The sequence below is a fragment of the Pyrus communis genome, chromosome 5 (assembly GCF_041283825.1).
Source record: "Pyrus communis isolate YQ-2024b chromosome 5, ASM4128382v1, whole genome shotgun sequence".
NCBI classification, from domain to species: domain Eukaryota; kingdom Viridiplantae; phylum Streptophyta; class Magnoliopsida; order Rosales; family Rosaceae; genus Pyrus; species Pyrus communis.
Window position 1 is genome coordinate 14,490,692 of NC_142569.1, and position 18,580 is coordinate 14,509,271.

The following is an 18,580-nucleotide window of genomic DNA, read 5'->3' on the forward strand; positions in this document are numbered from 1 at the left end:
AAGGTTGTAGCTCCAATTAAGAATGCATTACATTATTTGTCAATGTTTACCAATTACATCAATTACTAGGGCCGGTTCTTTGGTTTTGATTACTTCAAAGATCCCTAATCTTTTATTGAATGGACCTTTCCATGCACATCATGCAATACAAGAAGTTTGGGGACTAATTAAATAGCGAAAATGATGCTCAAAAGGAATCAATCCAAATGCCTTAATTGTGCCAACTAATGGAGTTATTTAAAGGGTTCATAATCATATTTTATAATACTAATAATTGATCATCTCGTTAAAGAAGAAGAGGATGTGAAACCGACGAAAAGCAATACAACACCGTCGTGGACATGAGCTGCTTATTGGTCATGATAACTGTATATAATCTATAGGGGTGTTTAGATTATGAATTAGATTTCCTCTTTAACTAAATTTACAAAACGATGTGTAGTTGCAGTTTACAATTTGACAATATAACATATCAAATATTTGGCAAACAAATCACTATGATTTCTAAATTGTAGCTTCCTTCTCAATCTCGCATTAATTTGTACCTTTCTCTATGTGCACGCTTTTGTATCCCCACCATGTACAAGTTGACAAATCGAAAACATAAACTTGCCAATCAACTCTGACGTCAAAATATTGGCATCTCCTTCGTGTTCTGATTTTCCTCCGAATCGGAGAAGAAAGGCAACCAAATTCCTGTTGTACGTCTTTGTTTTCTAGGGCATCGGAATCTTGGTCCTCAGAATTCGTGGTTTTCTGATTCTTACCGGCGCTCCTCAAGCGTACGGCAGCCTGAGCGCGGCGCTAAGTCCATGGTCTGATCTTCCGCGAATCGCAATCCGACGGTGGCGATGGCGTCGGCGCAGGGCCAATAATAGAATTTGGATCTCTTCGATGCATATTTCCGACGAGGCGTTTTGGATCACAATGGACAGATTAGTGGCAATGAAGCCGTCGCTTTCTTCCAGGGCTCCGGTCTCCCCAAACGGGTCCTTCTATATATATGTATACGCTTGTGATTTATGTATTATATTTATGTAATTATAGCGGTTGATTGGGATTTGATGCTGGTGGAAATGTGTTCCGAATGAGATTGATTTTGAATTTTCAGTCTAATTGTAGTTGAAGTGGTAAATGTGAGCTCTTGGGATGTCTTAATTCTCTTATCTAAGTTGAGATTTGTATTTCGTGTTAGTATAAATGCGGAATTGATGTTCAAACGGTAGAAAATAAGTAGATGAAGGATTTATAGTTAGTGAGGTTGAGAGAGTTATGCAATCACTTATATTCAAGCAAGAAATATTTTCGTTAGCCCAAACTGATTCAGGCAACTCCTTTATACAAGGCCTTGTAAATCTAAGTATTGAATTCTTCCTGGCATCTCTGGAAGATACTTGAGACTCATGCAGTACCCCAGATCAAGATGAGCAAGCTTCTCAAGATGTTGAAAATACAAAGGAATTTCAACCAAACTTTGACAGTGCCCGAGATTTATCTCTACAATTTTTAGACTCCCAGAGAGATTTGGAACTTCCGTTAGACAGTTAGAGTCCGACAGATCGATAACTTGCAAGTTGACAAGTATCTGCAACAAATGAAATAGAAATATAAAGAATTAATATAATTTCTACACTTGATTTTATACAAGAATTAAAATAGGCATATAATATAATATACCTGCTCTTCTTTCCAAAGCTCCTTAAATTTGCTAAATGGCATATGAATCCAGTGGATATCTCCACCACTCAAGATAACGAAGTGAATCGGGAAGGTCCAGAGAAGCGTTGAATGTGGCGTTGAATGTGGCGCCACCATAGACAATTAGCAATCTTAGGTTAGACATCACTTTGAAGTCTGCACGTTTCAATGGTCGCTCTGCAATGTAATGCCAATTAAGGACTATGGCTTCAACATTTGGAGTTTCCTGACAATAAGAAGAAAGTTTAAATGTGAATATAAACATTTGGAAAAAGAGTATTTCGGATGGTAATGATGTACAAGTGTCTTAGTCTATTAAATATCCAAGATATTTGTTTCATATTCCAAAGACTTCCTAACACAACAAAAATTCGATCAAATTCATCTTTTAACAATCTAACATATTTATTATAAATTAGTTTTACTTTGCTCTGTTATCATCTAAAGTTTGTAATTTTTTTTTTTCCTAAAGGAAAGAAAAGAAAAAAATTGAATGCATTTGGCTCTTACCATGTTACTCTCCAACACATGATAGACATCCTCATCAGTGAACAACCTATTCCGTTTAGAGGGATCTTTAATACATTGTTCCTGAACAATTGTCCTTCCCATTTGTTGTAGCAAATCGTGCATCTGTATGGTTTCAACTTTCCGTGTTGAATCAATTGATATGAGAGACATATCAATAAGAATTCTAATTCCGGATGGCCAAAACAATTCACGAACATGTATCATTCGTCTTACCTTATCCACACGCCACCCTTTAAAAAAACATGCTATATCCAGAAATATCTCCTTCGCATTTCTATCCAATCTATCATAACTTATTCTCAACACTTCCTGGATACTTTCACTGGGATATCGTTTCATTTTGTTGAATTCATCTTCCCATTCTTCTTTGCTCTTGCAATTGAAGAACAAAGACCCCAGAACTGTAAGAGCTAAAGGAACGCCTCTGGCATAATGCACAACATTTTTTGCCGACTGCATATAATCTGTTCTACGAATACTGTTATTCTTGAAAGCACGCGAACAGAAGAGCTCAAGAGCGTCATCTGGTTTTAATACCTCAACCTCGTAGATATTATCCTCTTCAACAGTTGGCCCAAGTGTGCCCCTATCTCTAGTTGTGATAATGATTCTACTTCCAGTGCCATATCGATCGCCAGCTAAACGTTCCACTTGCATTGAACTACTCACATCGTCAAGAACAATGAGGACCCTTGTGCGGCTGAGCCTTTCTCGAACCGAAGTTGATCCTATGGGCAGAACTTCTTCCTTTAATATATCCTTAAGAAGTGTTTTTTCCAAGTGACCTAGTCCACCTGCTTGTTTTGAGTTCTCCGTAACATTCTTAAGAAAACAAGAAGCTTCGAATTTAGAAGAGTGTTTGTGAAATACAGCCTCGGCAAGGGTGGTCTTGCCAATTCCACCCATGCCCCAAATACCGACAGTGATGCAAGCGTCCTGTGGATGAATGCTTAATAGCGATTCAATCTTCTTAATGCGGCCTTCAATTCCAACAAAGTCCTTTAAATCGTAGGATGATTCACGACACAATTGGGTCCAAATATGATCGACAACTTTCTGAATTAGATCTGCCTCCGTCCTGACGTATAGATGTATATGATTAGGTAGAAAAGCAATAGTTAGTCTTAAATACGTTTTACCAAATCTTAGCTCAAATCAAATTGTCACACGTTTAAAGAAAATTTATAACTTTCGGCAAGTTAAAGAATGAGTTAGTTACCCGGATTTGTTTGAATGATCAAACCCAGATAGATTGGCTGCAGTCGTCAAAGCATCCCTCCACTTGTGCACCTTGTCAATATTGTTAGCGAATCGTTTTTCAAGTTGAACAAATGCATCTGCATAACTCCCGTGTTGTTTTCGTACATCAGATGGATTGATGTCATAGAATACGGGTATAACCATCCGGCCTTCTCTATTGTTGCATTTGAGTATATGCACAAGCTCATCCAGACACCATGTGGAAGAAGCATAGTTTTGTGAGAAAATGATCACCGAAATGGTGGATTTATTGATTGCTTCTAGAAGGGCAGGTTCGATTTCTTTTCCTCTCTGAAGTCTGTTATCGATGTAGGTTTCAATTTTCTTCTGACGTAAGGCAGCATGAAGATGGCTGGTAATACCAAGGCGGGTGTCCTCACCTCTGAAACTGATAAACACATCATACTTTTCTCCACGTGGGGGGTTATCAGCAGCGGATGAAGAAGAAGAAGAAGCAACGTCCATTACCTCTAGTTTTCAGATCCAGCAAAAAGATGTAGTTGCAGACAGATTAATTTTTAAATAAGGATATATAATATTATGACGTTGCAAGAATTAAGGAGAATTTACTTAGAATTGGCACAAAGTTTGAATGAGAGAGAGATGAACGAAAGTAGAAAATGGGGCACATATTTTCTTTGAAACAAAACTATAATTTAAAGAAAGATATTCATATATTTGCAATCTTACTATGAACAACGTCATCTCAGCATGTAAAGGAAGACAATTGATCACGATGCAAACAAAACATAGTGACACCCGGTGACAGGTCACCAGAGAAGAAATAACAGCAGACATAACAAAAATTAATTAGCAAATTAAATGCCAAAATAACATAACAACTAAACTTATTAATTAAAAAGAAACGACAAAAAATATAGAAAGAGCCTTAAACAGTGTCAACAAACATTAAACACTGACTAACCTCTGACAAGTTACCAATTTGACAATGGCTTGTTTGTTTTCTCCACCTTCAAAATAAGAAAACTTCACCTTCAAAATAATATATCCAAAACAATTAGTTTTTTGTATCATCAGCACGAGCAGCAGCGGATGACGACGAAGAAGAAGAAGAAGGCATATCCATAACCTCTAGTTTTCAGATCCAGGAGTAGTAGTTGCAGAGAGATTAATTGTGAATAGAGGGAAAGAGAGACTGGTTCAAAATTAAGGAGGATCCAATAATGCGAGAGAGAGAGAGAGAGAGAGAGAGAGAGTAGTTCAGAATTAAGGAGGATCTAAAGAACCAGAAAAGAGAGAGGGGGAGAGGGTGACTAGTTCAGATTTTACTTGAAATGGTTTTTTACTAGATGCACAAAGTTTCAAAGGCTCTTCTGGAAAAGCTATGACTAAGAGATGACCAGTTACAAAAGCATAAAAAGGGGCACACAGGATGGGGCCCTCCCTTTACTTGCTTTGCCTACACGGTTTTGAGTTTTCCTTGATTAGTAAGTCATCAATTTCTTTCAAGAAATTTCCAAACAATTTCCAAGCAGTTTTAATTGAGGACATTTCTAGAATTTCCAAAAGAAAATATGTGAATTTCATGCTACACAATCGTAGAGGGCCGAGAATGTAGTTGTTCACCAATGGAGATGGACAAGATTTGGAATCTATATTCCTGAGCACAAATAACAAATCAACTCATTAAATTATTAATGAACAATCTTTAGAGTTACAAACTTATTTTGTTTGATTTCATCATAAGATATTACACAATCGTTATAACTATCAATTTCTCTACCATATTATACTCAATTCAAACAAAACGAATCTTAACAGTTCAAAGAAAACTAATGAAAATGTTAAAGACATGCAGCACATGTAGAACAGAGTCCCAATGGCGATGACGATGATGTTGAAAACTTGAATGAACCCAATCAACTCCATCTCTCTATTTCTTGGATCAGATAGCAGAAAGAGAACCTGAACTACAGTCGCACCTGAGCCTGAATTAGAGTTTACTACAGAAAAATTGAAATTGTAGTCTGTGCACAAATTTACAAAGGCTCCATGGAGGACAAAAATTGAAAATTTGGAGAAACAAGGATTAGTCACTTTCACATACTTAAAAATACTTTATAATTGATAATGCTGCTGCTTTAAAATTTTCTTCTAAATATGCTTAATTAAAAGAAAAGTTTGTCCAAAAGCATTTTCTGTAAAGCATCTTTCAATAAAATGTACGCATGTTCCAAGAAAATCATCAGAGTTAAACAATACAAAACATAAAAAATATAAAGACGAAATTGCGCACACTTTCAGCGCAGAAACAATCTGCATTCAAACGGAAGAAAGGTTATAAATATATCCCTAGCGGAGGACTCAAAAGAGAGAGGTGGAATTTCCTCCTGATGGAGGAAGTTTTCTAGTGCTAGTGGAGGACAATGGTAAATGGTCATAAAAGGGGCAAATGGGATGGGACCTTCCTCTGCGCACTTAGACACGGCTAAATAAAAGAAAAAGTGGGAGGGATTGAGAATGAGATGGTGGTGCGGTGGGGTGGGGTGGGGTGAGTTCCAAATTTTTGGATTAAAAATTGAAAGAGTGGGGGATGGTGGGGTCGGGTACAAACACTAGTGTTTAGAGAGAGAAGTGACCAAACCTACTTCCAAACGCGACCCTTTCTTTTTGAGAATTTTCAGAATCATTACAAAGAAAATTCGGGGAGAATTCTCATATATAATTACCACATCTATTTTTCAAGTTAAAATATTCTACATTCAAAACTTTCTTGGGCCTCTCTCATATTTTGATACTTGTTTACCACTAACTTCCCTTTAAACTTTGTTAACTCACCTAACAACACTAAAAATAAAATATAAAAATAAAAATAAAAATAAATATGGAACATGAAGAACCAGATCACCACCATCGCACCGCAACCATCCCTCTCCTCCTCCTCCCCTCTCTCTCTCTCTCTCTCTCTCTCTCTCTCTCTCTTTCACCCTTCCAATTTGAACTCCTGTGTTTTGGGCAAAACCCACTTCACATTGAATATCCTTAATCCCCAACGACTTCGCTAACGAGACACTGGAGCACCGTATCCCCCTCATCACCGGCATCACCAGCCGCTTTCTCATGTTTTCTTTAATTTTAGTGTCCTTGCTCGTACAACCTGATACCAATTCGACGCATTTATATTTGTACAAATATAGACTATAGTTGAAGCAGCTGAACTAGTGCAGAAGATCCTGAACTTTGCAGTGAATTAAGTAACCTTGTCTTCAGGTTTTAGAAGCCTAGGCTGAGAGGTGTTCCTTCCTCGGGCGCAGTTGCTCAAGTGCAAAAGTCAATAGCGCATTTGAAATAACCACCATATCTATTTTACTAGTCCAACCGAGCTTGGTTTGAGTTAGCACGCCCACATGCACAAGAAGGATGTAGTTAGCATAGTAGTTACTCGGCTTGCATACCATGTAGGCCTAGTAGTTTTTATGGTCAACATTTTGGCATGCCCTATGAGACCTAGTGCAAAAACTACAAATTTTTATAACTATTGAAACTCGCACTGTCAAGAAGAAAACAATGATGGGAAAAACATTGAAAATCAGACATCTACAAATCAGAAAATTGTGCTTTCAAGCGCAGAACTGACATAGGACGCTTTAGTTGCCGTCACGCCAATCCGACAACATGCGAGAAGTGGAAATCAATCTTGACAGCTAGAAATTAACAACGATTGTCACATCTCAACCCGAGCTCGACGTTGCCGTAACACGATATTGCTCACTTTGGGCCCCAACCACGCCCTTATGGTTTGGTTTCTGGGAACTCACGAGCAACTTCCCAATGGGTCACCCATCTTGGGATTGCTCTTGCCCAAACTCGCTTAACTTCGGAGTTCCTACGGAACCCAAAGCCAATGAGCTTCCAAAAGGCCACGTGCTAATGGAGGTGGGCATGTACTGGGCGATGTGGGATCTAACAGTGATGGCTATCACAAAGACTACTAACCCCATCAATTTTTGACCTCCAGAAGGGATGGTCAAGGAAAACGAGGACAAAGACGATGAGGCCTCAGACGTCCTTCCTAAAACCTATCTAACTCCATTTCAAGATTTTGAGAGCATAAATAGTCTCTGGTAGTCAACAATGAGAAAAAAAAATTGTGGTAAGGACAAGAGTGTTAATTGGCTTATCTGATGCTTAGTGCCTGAATTTAAGAGTTAACCTAATCGAGATTAGATGATGCAAGGATCGGATTTGATAAACTTTTTGGCAATTCGCCTCTTTTGGGATCTTTTGTTACTCTATTAGCTTCTTTCTTCCAACGTCCAACGGAGGTGACTTTGCTCGCGTGTTTACAATCTATCCCAAGCTACCTAGACAGAACATGAGCACCTTTTCATCTTTTCTGCTAATGTGATATGCGATCTCAACCTTTGAATCCCCGGAATAATGTTCGAACGGTGTCGCACCCTAGCGACATGTGAACTATTTCACCTTGATCCTACCTTTCGTTAAACCATTGCAAAACAAACTGTCATTAGGGAGGGTCAAATGTTGTGGGAAGAGACATTTTGCAATCACAAATACTTATTTCTAACGGGAAAAAGTCCTTGATGGGCGTTGGAAATTGTCTCATTGGAAATACTTTTTTTCAGACTAGCCATCGAAAATACTTTATTATCGACGCACAAGACTTGTCGTTAGTAGTTAGTTTTCCATCATAAATGAATTTTCAAAATGGCAAAGTTATTTTATTTTTGACATGGAAATGTGGTTGCAAATACTTATATAGTTGTCAAAATTACTTTTCAAAGGACGACATATGTTTTTTGCGATGATGTTGTTCTGACCAAACAATTGTGTTGAAAAATCATTTTCGAACAAAATAATCTATAATTATGATACAAATATCAGAACAATTAAATGCATTCATAATGTGTGTACATGCGAAAACAAATGGCAAATTAAAGATGATAGGGTGTATATCAGGCCTGTCCTTGTCTATGGAATGCATCAGTTTTGGATCACAATTCTATCACAATGAGATACACTTGTAGTAAACAAAAGCAAATTAAGGTATGTTAAAAAATTTGCATATTATTGTACTTGTAAACCAGTGAAGAGAAGCAGCATCGTCCCATGTACCCCCATGCTCATATTATTGTTAAATTAATGTTTTTCTATTGTTAGTCATCATTGTGTTTTCTCCACTATGTATCGTGGAAAATGACAGCTCATTTCCCTCCGTCGGAGCTCTCTCAGCTATCAAAGTACGTAGTGTTTTGAAAGAGAGAGAGAGAGAGAGAGAGAGAGAGAGAGAGAGAGAGAGAGAGAGAGAGAGCTTCTCGTTCACGACTTGAGGGGCTTGGTTGGGCACCAGGAAAAGTGACCAACGGCTACCTCCAAGTGCGTTTCTTTATTATCGCATACCGCTTTCCTCACGTTTTCACCACGCGTTTCTTTATTATTTCATTCTGCTCACCTTACGCTTTCACCGTGCTCCAAGCCTCCCACAATGATACAAACCATTTACTTGGGACGAATTTTTAAAACTTTATGTTTTCTCATCTTTTCTTTAATCTCATAAAAAATACAAGTATATAACGAAAACAACCACCCTCATTTTTCAGTATATACTATATTAGTACATGTTAGTTCATTTGATATTGTCTTCATTTTTTATAATTTCTAGAAAAAATAAGAACAAACACTACAAAATCATGGAATGCTAAGAATGTAGTCCTACACTATTGGAGATTGCCTAAAGATTTGGAATTGTCTTTTTGAGCACAAGTGACAAATTAACCTCTTAGCGTGTTGTATGTTTATTTCTAATCTACACATGTTCTTGGGAAATTCAGCAGAGACCTATAACCTATTCGTGTCATGAGCAATGATCCTCGTAATAACTAGTTTTTAGAAAAATACGTGCTTACATTTACTAAATTTTGGACATTTAATTTAAGGTGATGCACCATTATTTTGTGTTTTAGCCTAATCAAACATTGTTTTGTTGCAGGCAGAGATAGCCAGACAAGAAGCAAGGCTGAAAATAGAGAAAGAAAACCCCGAAAAGGAGAAAAGTGTTCTGATGGGAACTGCATCGAATCAAGATAACCAAGACGGAGCACTTGAAATCACTGTCAGCGGTGAAAAGTATCGGCGTCTCAGGTTTGCAATGGCAAAGAAATGAGGCATTTGAAGGGTGGGATAAAAAACAAAGGAAAAAAAAAAAGAAAAAGAAGCGGATAGCCTCGATTACATCTGATCTTCTACTTGCTTAATTTTGCAAACTTCATTATTTGTATGAATGCTTCAATTGTGTATATCCTGACATCCCATTGCAACAAGTTAGCGTTGTTATGATTGCTTCTTAACCTCAAAACCCCGATCCCCACATCCGATGAGCTGCATGATTGTTTAACTAATTCCTCTATAATTTGTAGTAACATGCTGCAACCTACATTGTTTCCTGATGAAGGTAGTTTAAGACAAAAATTGAAAATTTGGAGAAACAAGGATTAGTCACTTTCACATACTTAAAAATACTTTATAATTGATAATGCTGCTGCTTTAAAATTTTCTTCTAAATATGCTTAATTAAAAGAAAAGTTTGTCCAAAAGCATTTTCTGTAAAGCATCTTTCAATAAAATGTACGCATGTTCCAAGAAAATCATCAGAGTTAAACAATACAAAACATAAAAAATATAAAGACGAAATTGCGCACACTTTCAGCGCAGAAACAATCTGCATTCAAACGGAAGAAAGGTTATAAATATATCCCTAGTGGAGGACTCAAAAGAGAGAGGTGGAATTTCCTCCTGATGGAGGAAGTTTTCTAGTGCTAGTGGAGGACAATGGTAAATGGTCATAAAAGGGAAAAATGGGATGGGACCTCCCTCTGCGCACTTAGACACGGCTAAACGAAAGAAAAAGTGGGAGGGATTGAGATAGTGGTGCGGTGGGGTGGGGTGAGTTCCAAATTTTTGGATTAAAAATTGAAAGAGTGGGGGATGGTGGGGTCGGGTACAAACACTAGTGTTTAGAGAGAGAAGTGACCAAACCTACTTCCAAGCGCGACCCTTTCTTTATGAGAATTTCCAGAATCATTACAAAAAAAATTCGAGGAAAATTCTCATATATTATTACCACATCTATTTTTCAAGTTCAAATATTCTACATTCAAAACTTTCTTGGGCCTCTCTCATATTTTGACACTTGTTTACCGCTGACTTCCCTTTAAACTCTGTTAACTCACCTAACAACACTAAAAATAAAATATAAAAATAAAAATAAATATGGAACGTGAAGAACCCGATCACCACCATCGCACCGCAACCATCCCTCTCCTCCTCATCCTCCTCCTCTCTCTCTCTCTCTCTCTCTCTCTCACCCTTCCCATTTGAACTCATGTGTTTTGGGCGAAACCCACTTCACATTGAATATCCTTAATCCCCAACAACTTTTCTAACGAGACACCAGAGCACTGTATCCCCCTCATCACCAGCATCACCGGCCACTTTCTCATGTTTTCTTTAATTTTAGTGTCCTTGCTCGTACAGCCTGATACCAATTCGGCGCATTTATATTTGTACAAATATAGACTATAGTTGAAGCAGCTGAACTAGAGCAGAAGATCCTAAACTTTGCAGTGAATTAAGCAACCTTGTCTTCAGGTTTTAGAAGCCTAGGCTGGGAGGTGTTCCTTCCTCGGTCGCAGTTGCTCAAGTGCAAAAGTCAATAGCGCATTCGAAACAACCACCATATCTATTTTACTCGGCCAACCGAGCTTGGTCGTGAGCTAGCACGCCCACATTCACAAGAAGGATGTAGTTAGCATAGTAGTTACTTGGCTTGCATACCATGTAGGCCTAGTAGTTTTTATGGTCAACATTTTGGCATGCCCTGTGGGACCTAGTGCAAAAACTACAAATTTTATAACTATTGAAACTCGCACTGTCAAGAAGAAAACAAGGATGGGAAAAACATTGAAAATCAGACATCTACAAATCAGAAAATTGTGCTTTCAAGCGCAGAACTGGCATAGGACCCTTTAGTTGCCATCACGCCAATCTAGCAACATGCCGAGAAGTGGAAATCAATCTTGACGGCTAGAAATTAACAGCGATTGTCACATCCCAACCCGAGCTCGATGCCGCTGTAACACGATATTGCTCGCTTTGGGCCCCAACCACGCCCTTATGGTTTGGTTTCTGGGAACTCACAAGAAACTTCCCAATGGGTCACCCATCTTGGGATTGCTCTTTCCCATACTCGCTTAACTACAGAGTTCCTGCAGAACCCAAAGTCAGTGAGCTCCCAAAAGGCCTCGTGCTAATGGAGGTGGGCATGTACTAGGCGATGTGGGATCTAACAGCGATGGCTATCACAAAGACTACTAACCCCATCAATTTTTTACCTCCAAAAGGGATGGTCAAGGAAAACGAGGACAAAGACGATGAGTCGGACGTCTTTCCTAAAACCTATCTAACTCCATTTCAAGATTTTGAGAGCATAAATAGTCTCTGGTGGTCAACAATGAGAAAAAAAAATTGTGGTAAGGACGAGAGTGTCAATTGGCTTATCCGATGCTTAGTGCCTGAATTTAAGAGTTAACCTAATCGAGATTAGATGATGCAAGGATCGGATTTGATAAACTTTTTGGCAATTCGCCTCTTTTGGGATCTTTTGTTACTCTATTAGCTTCTTTCTTCCAACGTCCAACGGAGGTGACTTTGCTCGCGTGTTTACAATCTATCCCAAGCTACCTAGACAGAACAGGAACACCTTTTCATCTTTTCTGCTAATGTGATATGCGATCTCAACCTTTGAATCCCCGGAATAATGTTCGAACGGTGTCGCACCCTAGCGACATGTGAACTATTTCACCTTGATCCTACCTTTCGTTAAACCATTGCAAAACGAACTGTCATTAGTGAGGGTCAAATGTTGTGGGAAGAGACATTTTGCAATCACAAATACTTATTTCTAACGGGAAAAAGTCCTTGATGGGCGTTGGAAATTGTCTCATTGGAAATACTTTTTTTCAGACTAGCCATCGAAAATACTTTATTATCGACGCACAAGACTTGTCGTTAGTAGTTAGTTTTCCATCATAAATGAATTTTCAAAATGGCAAAGTTATTTTATTTTTGACATGGAAATGTGATTGCAAATACTTATATAATTGTCAAAATTACTTTTCAAAAGACGACATATGTTTTTTGCGATGATGTTGTTCTGACCAAACAATTGTGTTGAAAAATCATTTTCGAACAAAATAATCTATAATTATGATACAAATATCAGAACAATTAAATGCATTCATAATGTGTGTACATGCGAAAACAAATGGCAAATTAAAGATGATAGGGTGTATATCAGGCCTGTCCTTGTCTATGGAATGCATCAGTTTTGGATCACAATTCTATCACAATGAGATACACTTGTAGTAAACAAAAGCAAATTAAGGTATGTTAAAAAATTTGCATATTATTGTACTAGTAAACCAGTGAAGAGAAGCAGCATCGTCCCATGTACCCCCATGCTCATATTATTGTTAAATTAATGTTTTTCTATTGTTAGTCATCATTGTGTTTTCTCCACTATGTATAGTGGAAAATGACAGCTCATTTCCCTCCTTCCGAGCTCTCTCAGCTATCAAAGTACGTAGTGTTTTGAGAGAGAGAGAGAGAGAGAGAGAGAGACTGACTTGAGGGGCTTGGTTGGGCACCAGGAAAAGAAAAGTGACCAACCGCTACCTCCAAGCGCGTTTCTTTATTATCGCATACCGCTTTCCTCACGTTTTCACCACGCTTTTCTTTATTATTTCATTCTGCTCTCCTCACGCTTTTACCGTGCTCCAAGCCTCCTAGAATGATACAAACCATTTACTTGGGACGAATTTTTAAAACTTTATGTTTTCTCATCTTTTCTTTAATCTCATAAAAAATACAAGTACATAACGAAAATAACAACCCTCATTTTTCAGTATATACTATATTAGTACATGTTAGTTCATTTGATATTGTCTTCATTTTTTATAATTTCTAAAAAAAATAAGAACAAACACTACAAAATCATGGAATGCTAAGAATGTAGTCCTACACTATTGGAGATTGCCTAAAGATTTGGAATTGTCTTTTTGAGCACAAGTGATAAATTAACCTGTTAGCGTGTTGTATGTTTATTTCTAATCTACACGTGTTCTTGAGAAATTCAGCAGAGACCAATAACCTATTCGTGTCATGAGCAGTGGCCCTTGTAATAACAAGTTTTTAGAAAAATACGTGCTTACATTTACTAAATTTTGGACATTTAATTTAAGGTGATGCACCATTATTTTGTGTTTTAGCCTAATCGAACATTGTTTTGTTGCAGGCAGAGATAGCCAGACAAGAAGCAAGGCTGAAAATAGAGAAAGAAAACCTCGAAAAAGATAAAAGCTTTCTAATGGGAACTGCATCAAATCAAGATAATGAAGACAGAGCACTTGAAATCACTGTCAGTGCTGAAAAGTATCGGTGTCTCAGGTTTGTAAAGGCAAGGAAATGAGGCATTTGAAGGGTGGGATAAAATAAAAAAAACAAAGAAGCGTATAGCCTCGATTACATCTGATCTTTTTACTTGCTTAATTTTGCAAACTTCATCCCTTGTATGAATGCTCCAATCCTGTGCATCCTGACATCCTATTGCAACAAGTTAGCGTTGTTATGATTGCTTCTTAAACTCAAAACCCTCATCTCCATACCGAATGAGCTGCATGATTGTTTAATTAATTCCTCTATAATTTGTTGTAACATGCTGCAACCTCCATTGTTTCTGATTAAGGTGGTTTAAGACAATCATTTTAATCAAAATTGTGTTCGCAAACATTGTTTCGATCCATTTTGATCTCAATCTTGGTTGTGTGATTTTGTTTATACTTGGTAAATGTCTCGATTTGAACAAGAGATTTTATCATTTTGGTAAAAGTTCATTCTTGTGTGGCACAGAATTAAGCGCAATGACGTTTTAGGATTCATACAGCTGACCCCACTTACTGGTAAAAGGCTTTGTTGTTGTTGGTAAAAGTTCATTCTTGATAATAAGAATATGAAGTTTGTGTCGCGTATGGACCTCGTAGAGTAAACGCGTTCGGTTGCTTGGTCACGATGAGATTGCTCAATGGTAATGTGCTATGCTCTAACTTGTGTTTGGTGAACGTATATAATTGCAGGAACAGAAATTATTAAATTGGATTAACAACATATTGTGTCTTACAAGTCTCCTCTATGCGAATCCATAGGACTGTATTTGGCTGCAGACAAAAAAAACCCCTAGAAAATAGGGAAAAACCAACTAAATCCATAGCATGCCCACGTTCCTTGTTCTCCCCGAGATAATTTGCAGGTTGTCCACTTCGGTTTGGTTGTACCGTTTTACAAGAGGTAGTGGGTGTTACAGTCGCATGTTAAGGAGAAAGTATAGGGACCAATAACAACAAGGCACCTAAGCATGGATGGATGGGAAGACAAGCGCATCTTGATTTAATGTAACCGTTTGATGGGTTAATGGGCCAATCAAACGGTTGACTAGTGATGTAGTGGGAGAGGGAGGGAGTTAACAACAGTTACTCTTCATCCAAAATCCCGCCCTTTTTCAATTACTTCGGAAGTTTTCTCCCACAAAACACTCACACTCACAACTCACAACTGCAAACTAGCATAGTTCGAGTGAAAGAGAAGATCAATCGCTTCGTTCTGAAAAAATGGGCACTTCGAGCCTCGAGTTCTTGGACGTCAGACTGCTCTTTTTGCTGTCCATGTTTTGCATGGCAAGTGGTTTCGGTAGAGGAGTCAAAGCAGACGGTAGAAGCCTCTTGCAGCATCACAACAAAAAAACTTGAAATTGTGAAAGCTACACGTACGATGATACGCCTAAAAAAACTTGAAATTGTGGAAGCTTTTTTTCCAAATGAAATTCCAATGTGACAAAGGATTGTGACAATTCTTTAGAATTATGGCAGGAAGAATTGCAATCATAAGAAGCCACTGCAACGATTCTCATTTAATTCGTGAAACTGAAAAGTAGGAGTATAGGAATTCTTCTCTATTCTTGGACGGTTCCATGGCTTCTCAAGACTGCTTTTTGTAAGTTTCCCACAGATGGCGCCAACTGTTGGAGTGGAAAATTTCGGATCCTCCAATCTTCCATCAAGTAAATCCTATAACCGTGATGAGAAGCCCACGACACCATCTTTGTTTGCCATCAATGAGGGAGGATGGAACCTGCAAAAAAACATTCCGGAGCTCAAGTCAATCTTTGTTCAAAATAATTGCAATACATTGTAAAGCTATCTGATACTTCCCTCTAACCGCATGCTGGTGGAGTTGTTTGGCCCTATATAGCCATTCAAGTCCTAGGCTCCAAGCCTCACTTTCCTTATATTTCTCCATGTTCCACATTCATGTATGTATTTGATCATGCTCCTTTACTTTACCCCCACTCTCCATGTTTAGCATGCTAGTGACTTGTTTGGTGGAGGAGTATTTTTTGGCTGCCACAAATGGTAACATAATGGTATGATCATTCATAGAATGTAGGTTTATGAAGATTTGTTGACAAGTTGTGTATAGATTTTATATTATTGTCCCCTTGACTGCCATTGCATGTATTGAGACCAATTATTTTCTTGGTGATTTTTTTTTTCAACCTTGGTGATTTGTGTGGTTTAATATTATATGTTATTTTTTTGGAGTATAGCGAGTTGGGAAAATAAAGTAAAGGAGATAACTAAAGATGGAAAATTGTACTTGTGAAATGTGCTTTCCTTATGAAATGTTTGTTGTAAAGCAATAGAAACATTTTTTTTATACATATTATCAAAGTTTATGACTACATATGATTCGTTATGAAAGTTTATAAAAAGCAAAGATATAAGCACTAACTGAATTATAAAAAAAATTTAACTCCCTTTAAAAATACTGTTCACAAAATTTTGGAGTTGAATCTTTCACGAAATTTGTAGGCCTTGTTCTTACGAGCGTTTATATCTGTTTTTTTTTTTTTTTTTTTTTTTTTTTTTTTTACATTTTTCACACTTGTAAATTAATTTCTACTAATTTTTTATTATTTTAATTCACAGGGAAAATATTATTAACAAGAGTTTGTATGGTTTTAAAAATTCAAAAGATGATATAACCACGGCAAAAGTGTAAAGGATGTGAACACGAACGTTGTCATATTTTTTATTTTTTCACATTTTTTGCACTCGAAAAATAATTATGAATTATTCCACATTTTTAACTTCCTTAAAACACTATTCACAAGGATTTTTATGGTTTTAAAAGCCAAACGACTACATAATCATTTCCAAAGTGTAGCTAATGCAATAAGGAACGTTACCATAGTTTTTCACACTTATAAATTAATTATTATGGTTTTCTTCATATAATTTGATTTTCCTACAAAATACTAAAGCACGATTAAAAATTTATAATAATTAGCTTACAAGTGTTAAAAATATGAAAAAATAGGACAACGTTCGTGGTTGCATCCTCTACGCTTTGATGATTACTTCATCATCATTTGAAATTTTAAAACTCTCCAGACCCTCGCGAACAATGATTTTAGGGGGAGTGATTATCAATAAAAATTCATTATAATTAACGTAGAAATGAGAAAAATGTGAAAAAATATACCAACATTCAGGACTGCATACTCTACGCCCTTGCGATGGTTAGACCGTCATTGTATTTTTTTAAACCCTCTAAACCGTTGTGAATAATGTTTTTCCTATGACTTCAAAACAATTTAAAAAATAGTAATAATTAATTTACAAATGTGAAAAAATACAAAAAAAAATATAAAAACGCTCGTAATGACATGGCCTACAATTTTTACGAAGGAATTAACTCCAAAGCTCGACACAATAGTCCATAAACCTTAGTGACAAACTCTAACCGCCCAATTGTCGTTTACGTTTACCCTTTAATTTTTCATCACCGGGAACCATTTTGAAAACATGATCTCATAGTAAATTGGAAAAGATGAACGGTTTAGATCATTAATATTACATTTTGATTTTTAAGGTTAGTACGAATATTGCTCGATGTTTATAAACTCTCTAGATATTATAGAATTGGTTCAAGCAATATTTGAACAAATCTTAATTTTTTAAAGATGACATCAACGATCCAAACAGTCTATCTTTTTCATTCCACGAAAAGATTATGTTTTGTAAAAAGAAACGCCGAAAAAGGGTGCCGGTGATGAAAAACCCAAGATCCACATCCCAATCAGCAAGCTAAAATTAGCTATGCTAAAAAATGAAATCAAACAAAAATTTACAGTTTATTTTCTAGTATTACAACTATGAAACTAGATCTTCTTCGAAATCAAATTCCACACAGACCACAAATCCTAGCAAATTTCAATTTATACATCTGTTATATGAATATGCCAACGGCGAGAGAATTTGATTCCCAGAGATGGATGTCCAGAACCGCGGGACGGAAAGGAAGATTGAAACCAAATGAACAAAAATACATAAATTGAAAATTTTCCCGTAAATTACCGAGAGACCGAAAGTTTGCAATTGCAGTGGAGGGCGAGTGGTGGTTTTACCTGGCAGTGGTGGGGTGAAGGCTGACGACGGGAGTCGAGAAAACCCTGTGACGTCGTGGCTCCTATGGCCATGGAAACCATAGTCGAGGAAGTTGGACTGGGAGATGGAGAGGTATCGAGATAAGCAGAGCGAGAAAGGGAAGAGGTGAGAACGAAGAGAGAGGATGACGACGCTGGACTTGAGCTTGCGTCGGTGATGGAGACGACGACGGCGTGAACGGAATTTGAGATTTCCAGTTGTAAGGGTGCGATGTAGAGCAGAGAGTTAACAGAGAAAGACGAGAGAGGGAGAAGCGAGTGAGGAACACGAGGGATATCCCAAAAATTCTGAGGTTTACCCGCGAACTATACGGGCTTTTAGGACCCGAAACTCAGTTTTATTGTGAGGTGGTTTCACACTAAGCTTGCTTTGATAAATTTGTTTTCAACCGTTGAAATCAGATTCAACGGCCCAGATTTTGTACTCTCGCAAGGTCGGAAAAGTACGTCCGCAACTTAGAAATTGTGACATTACAATACCATTTTGGTCAC

General features: G+C 37.4%; 2 protein-coding genes and 1 long non-coding RNA gene across 4 annotated transcripts in view; 1 reads left to right on the plus strand and 2 right to left on the minus strand.

Moving 5' to 3' along the window:
• The window catches only part of LOC137726251 (uncharacterized), a 98,535-nt gene that overhangs the window by 55,107 nt on the left and 24,848 nt on the right, over nucleotides 1–18,580 (plus strand). The window contains exon 2 of one of the 2 annotated variants that reach the window (XM_068465149.2): nucleotides 9,461–9,653. The exons of the other annotated variant lie outside the window; for it this stretch is intronic. Within the exon in view, the coding sequence (XP_068321250.1) occupies nucleotides 9,461–9,634 (174 nt within the window). The 3' untranslated portion in view covers nucleotides 9,635–9,653. Of the gene's footprint in view, nucleotides 1–9,460; nucleotides 9,654–18,580 lie in introns of those variants that run through there. 2 annotated transcript variants of the gene reach the window in all.
• On the minus strand, nucleotides 1,271–5,806 carry LOC137726811 (disease resistance protein Roq1-like). Its single transcript, XM_088694514.1, has 5 exons — nucleotides 4,415–5,806; nucleotides 3,449–3,957; nucleotides 2,209–3,307; nucleotides 1,678–1,924; nucleotides 1,271–1,585 (listed from the first exon to the last, which is right to left on the minus strand). The coding sequence occupies exons 2-4, from the start codon at nucleotides 3,952–3,954 to the stop codon at nucleotides 1,709–1,711; spliced, it is 1,821 nt and encodes a 606-aa protein (XP_088550640.1). The 5' UTR covers nucleotides 3,955–3,957; nucleotides 4,415–5,806; the 3' UTR covers nucleotides 1,271–1,585; nucleotides 1,678–1,708.
• Nucleotides 15,353–18,484, minus strand: LOC148696844 (uncharacterized). The gene is made up of 2 exons (XR_015962784.1): nucleotides 18,050–18,484; nucleotides 15,353–15,980 (listed from the first exon to the last, which is right to left on the minus strand). It is a non-coding gene; the product is annotated as an uncharacterized LOC148696844 (long non-coding RNA).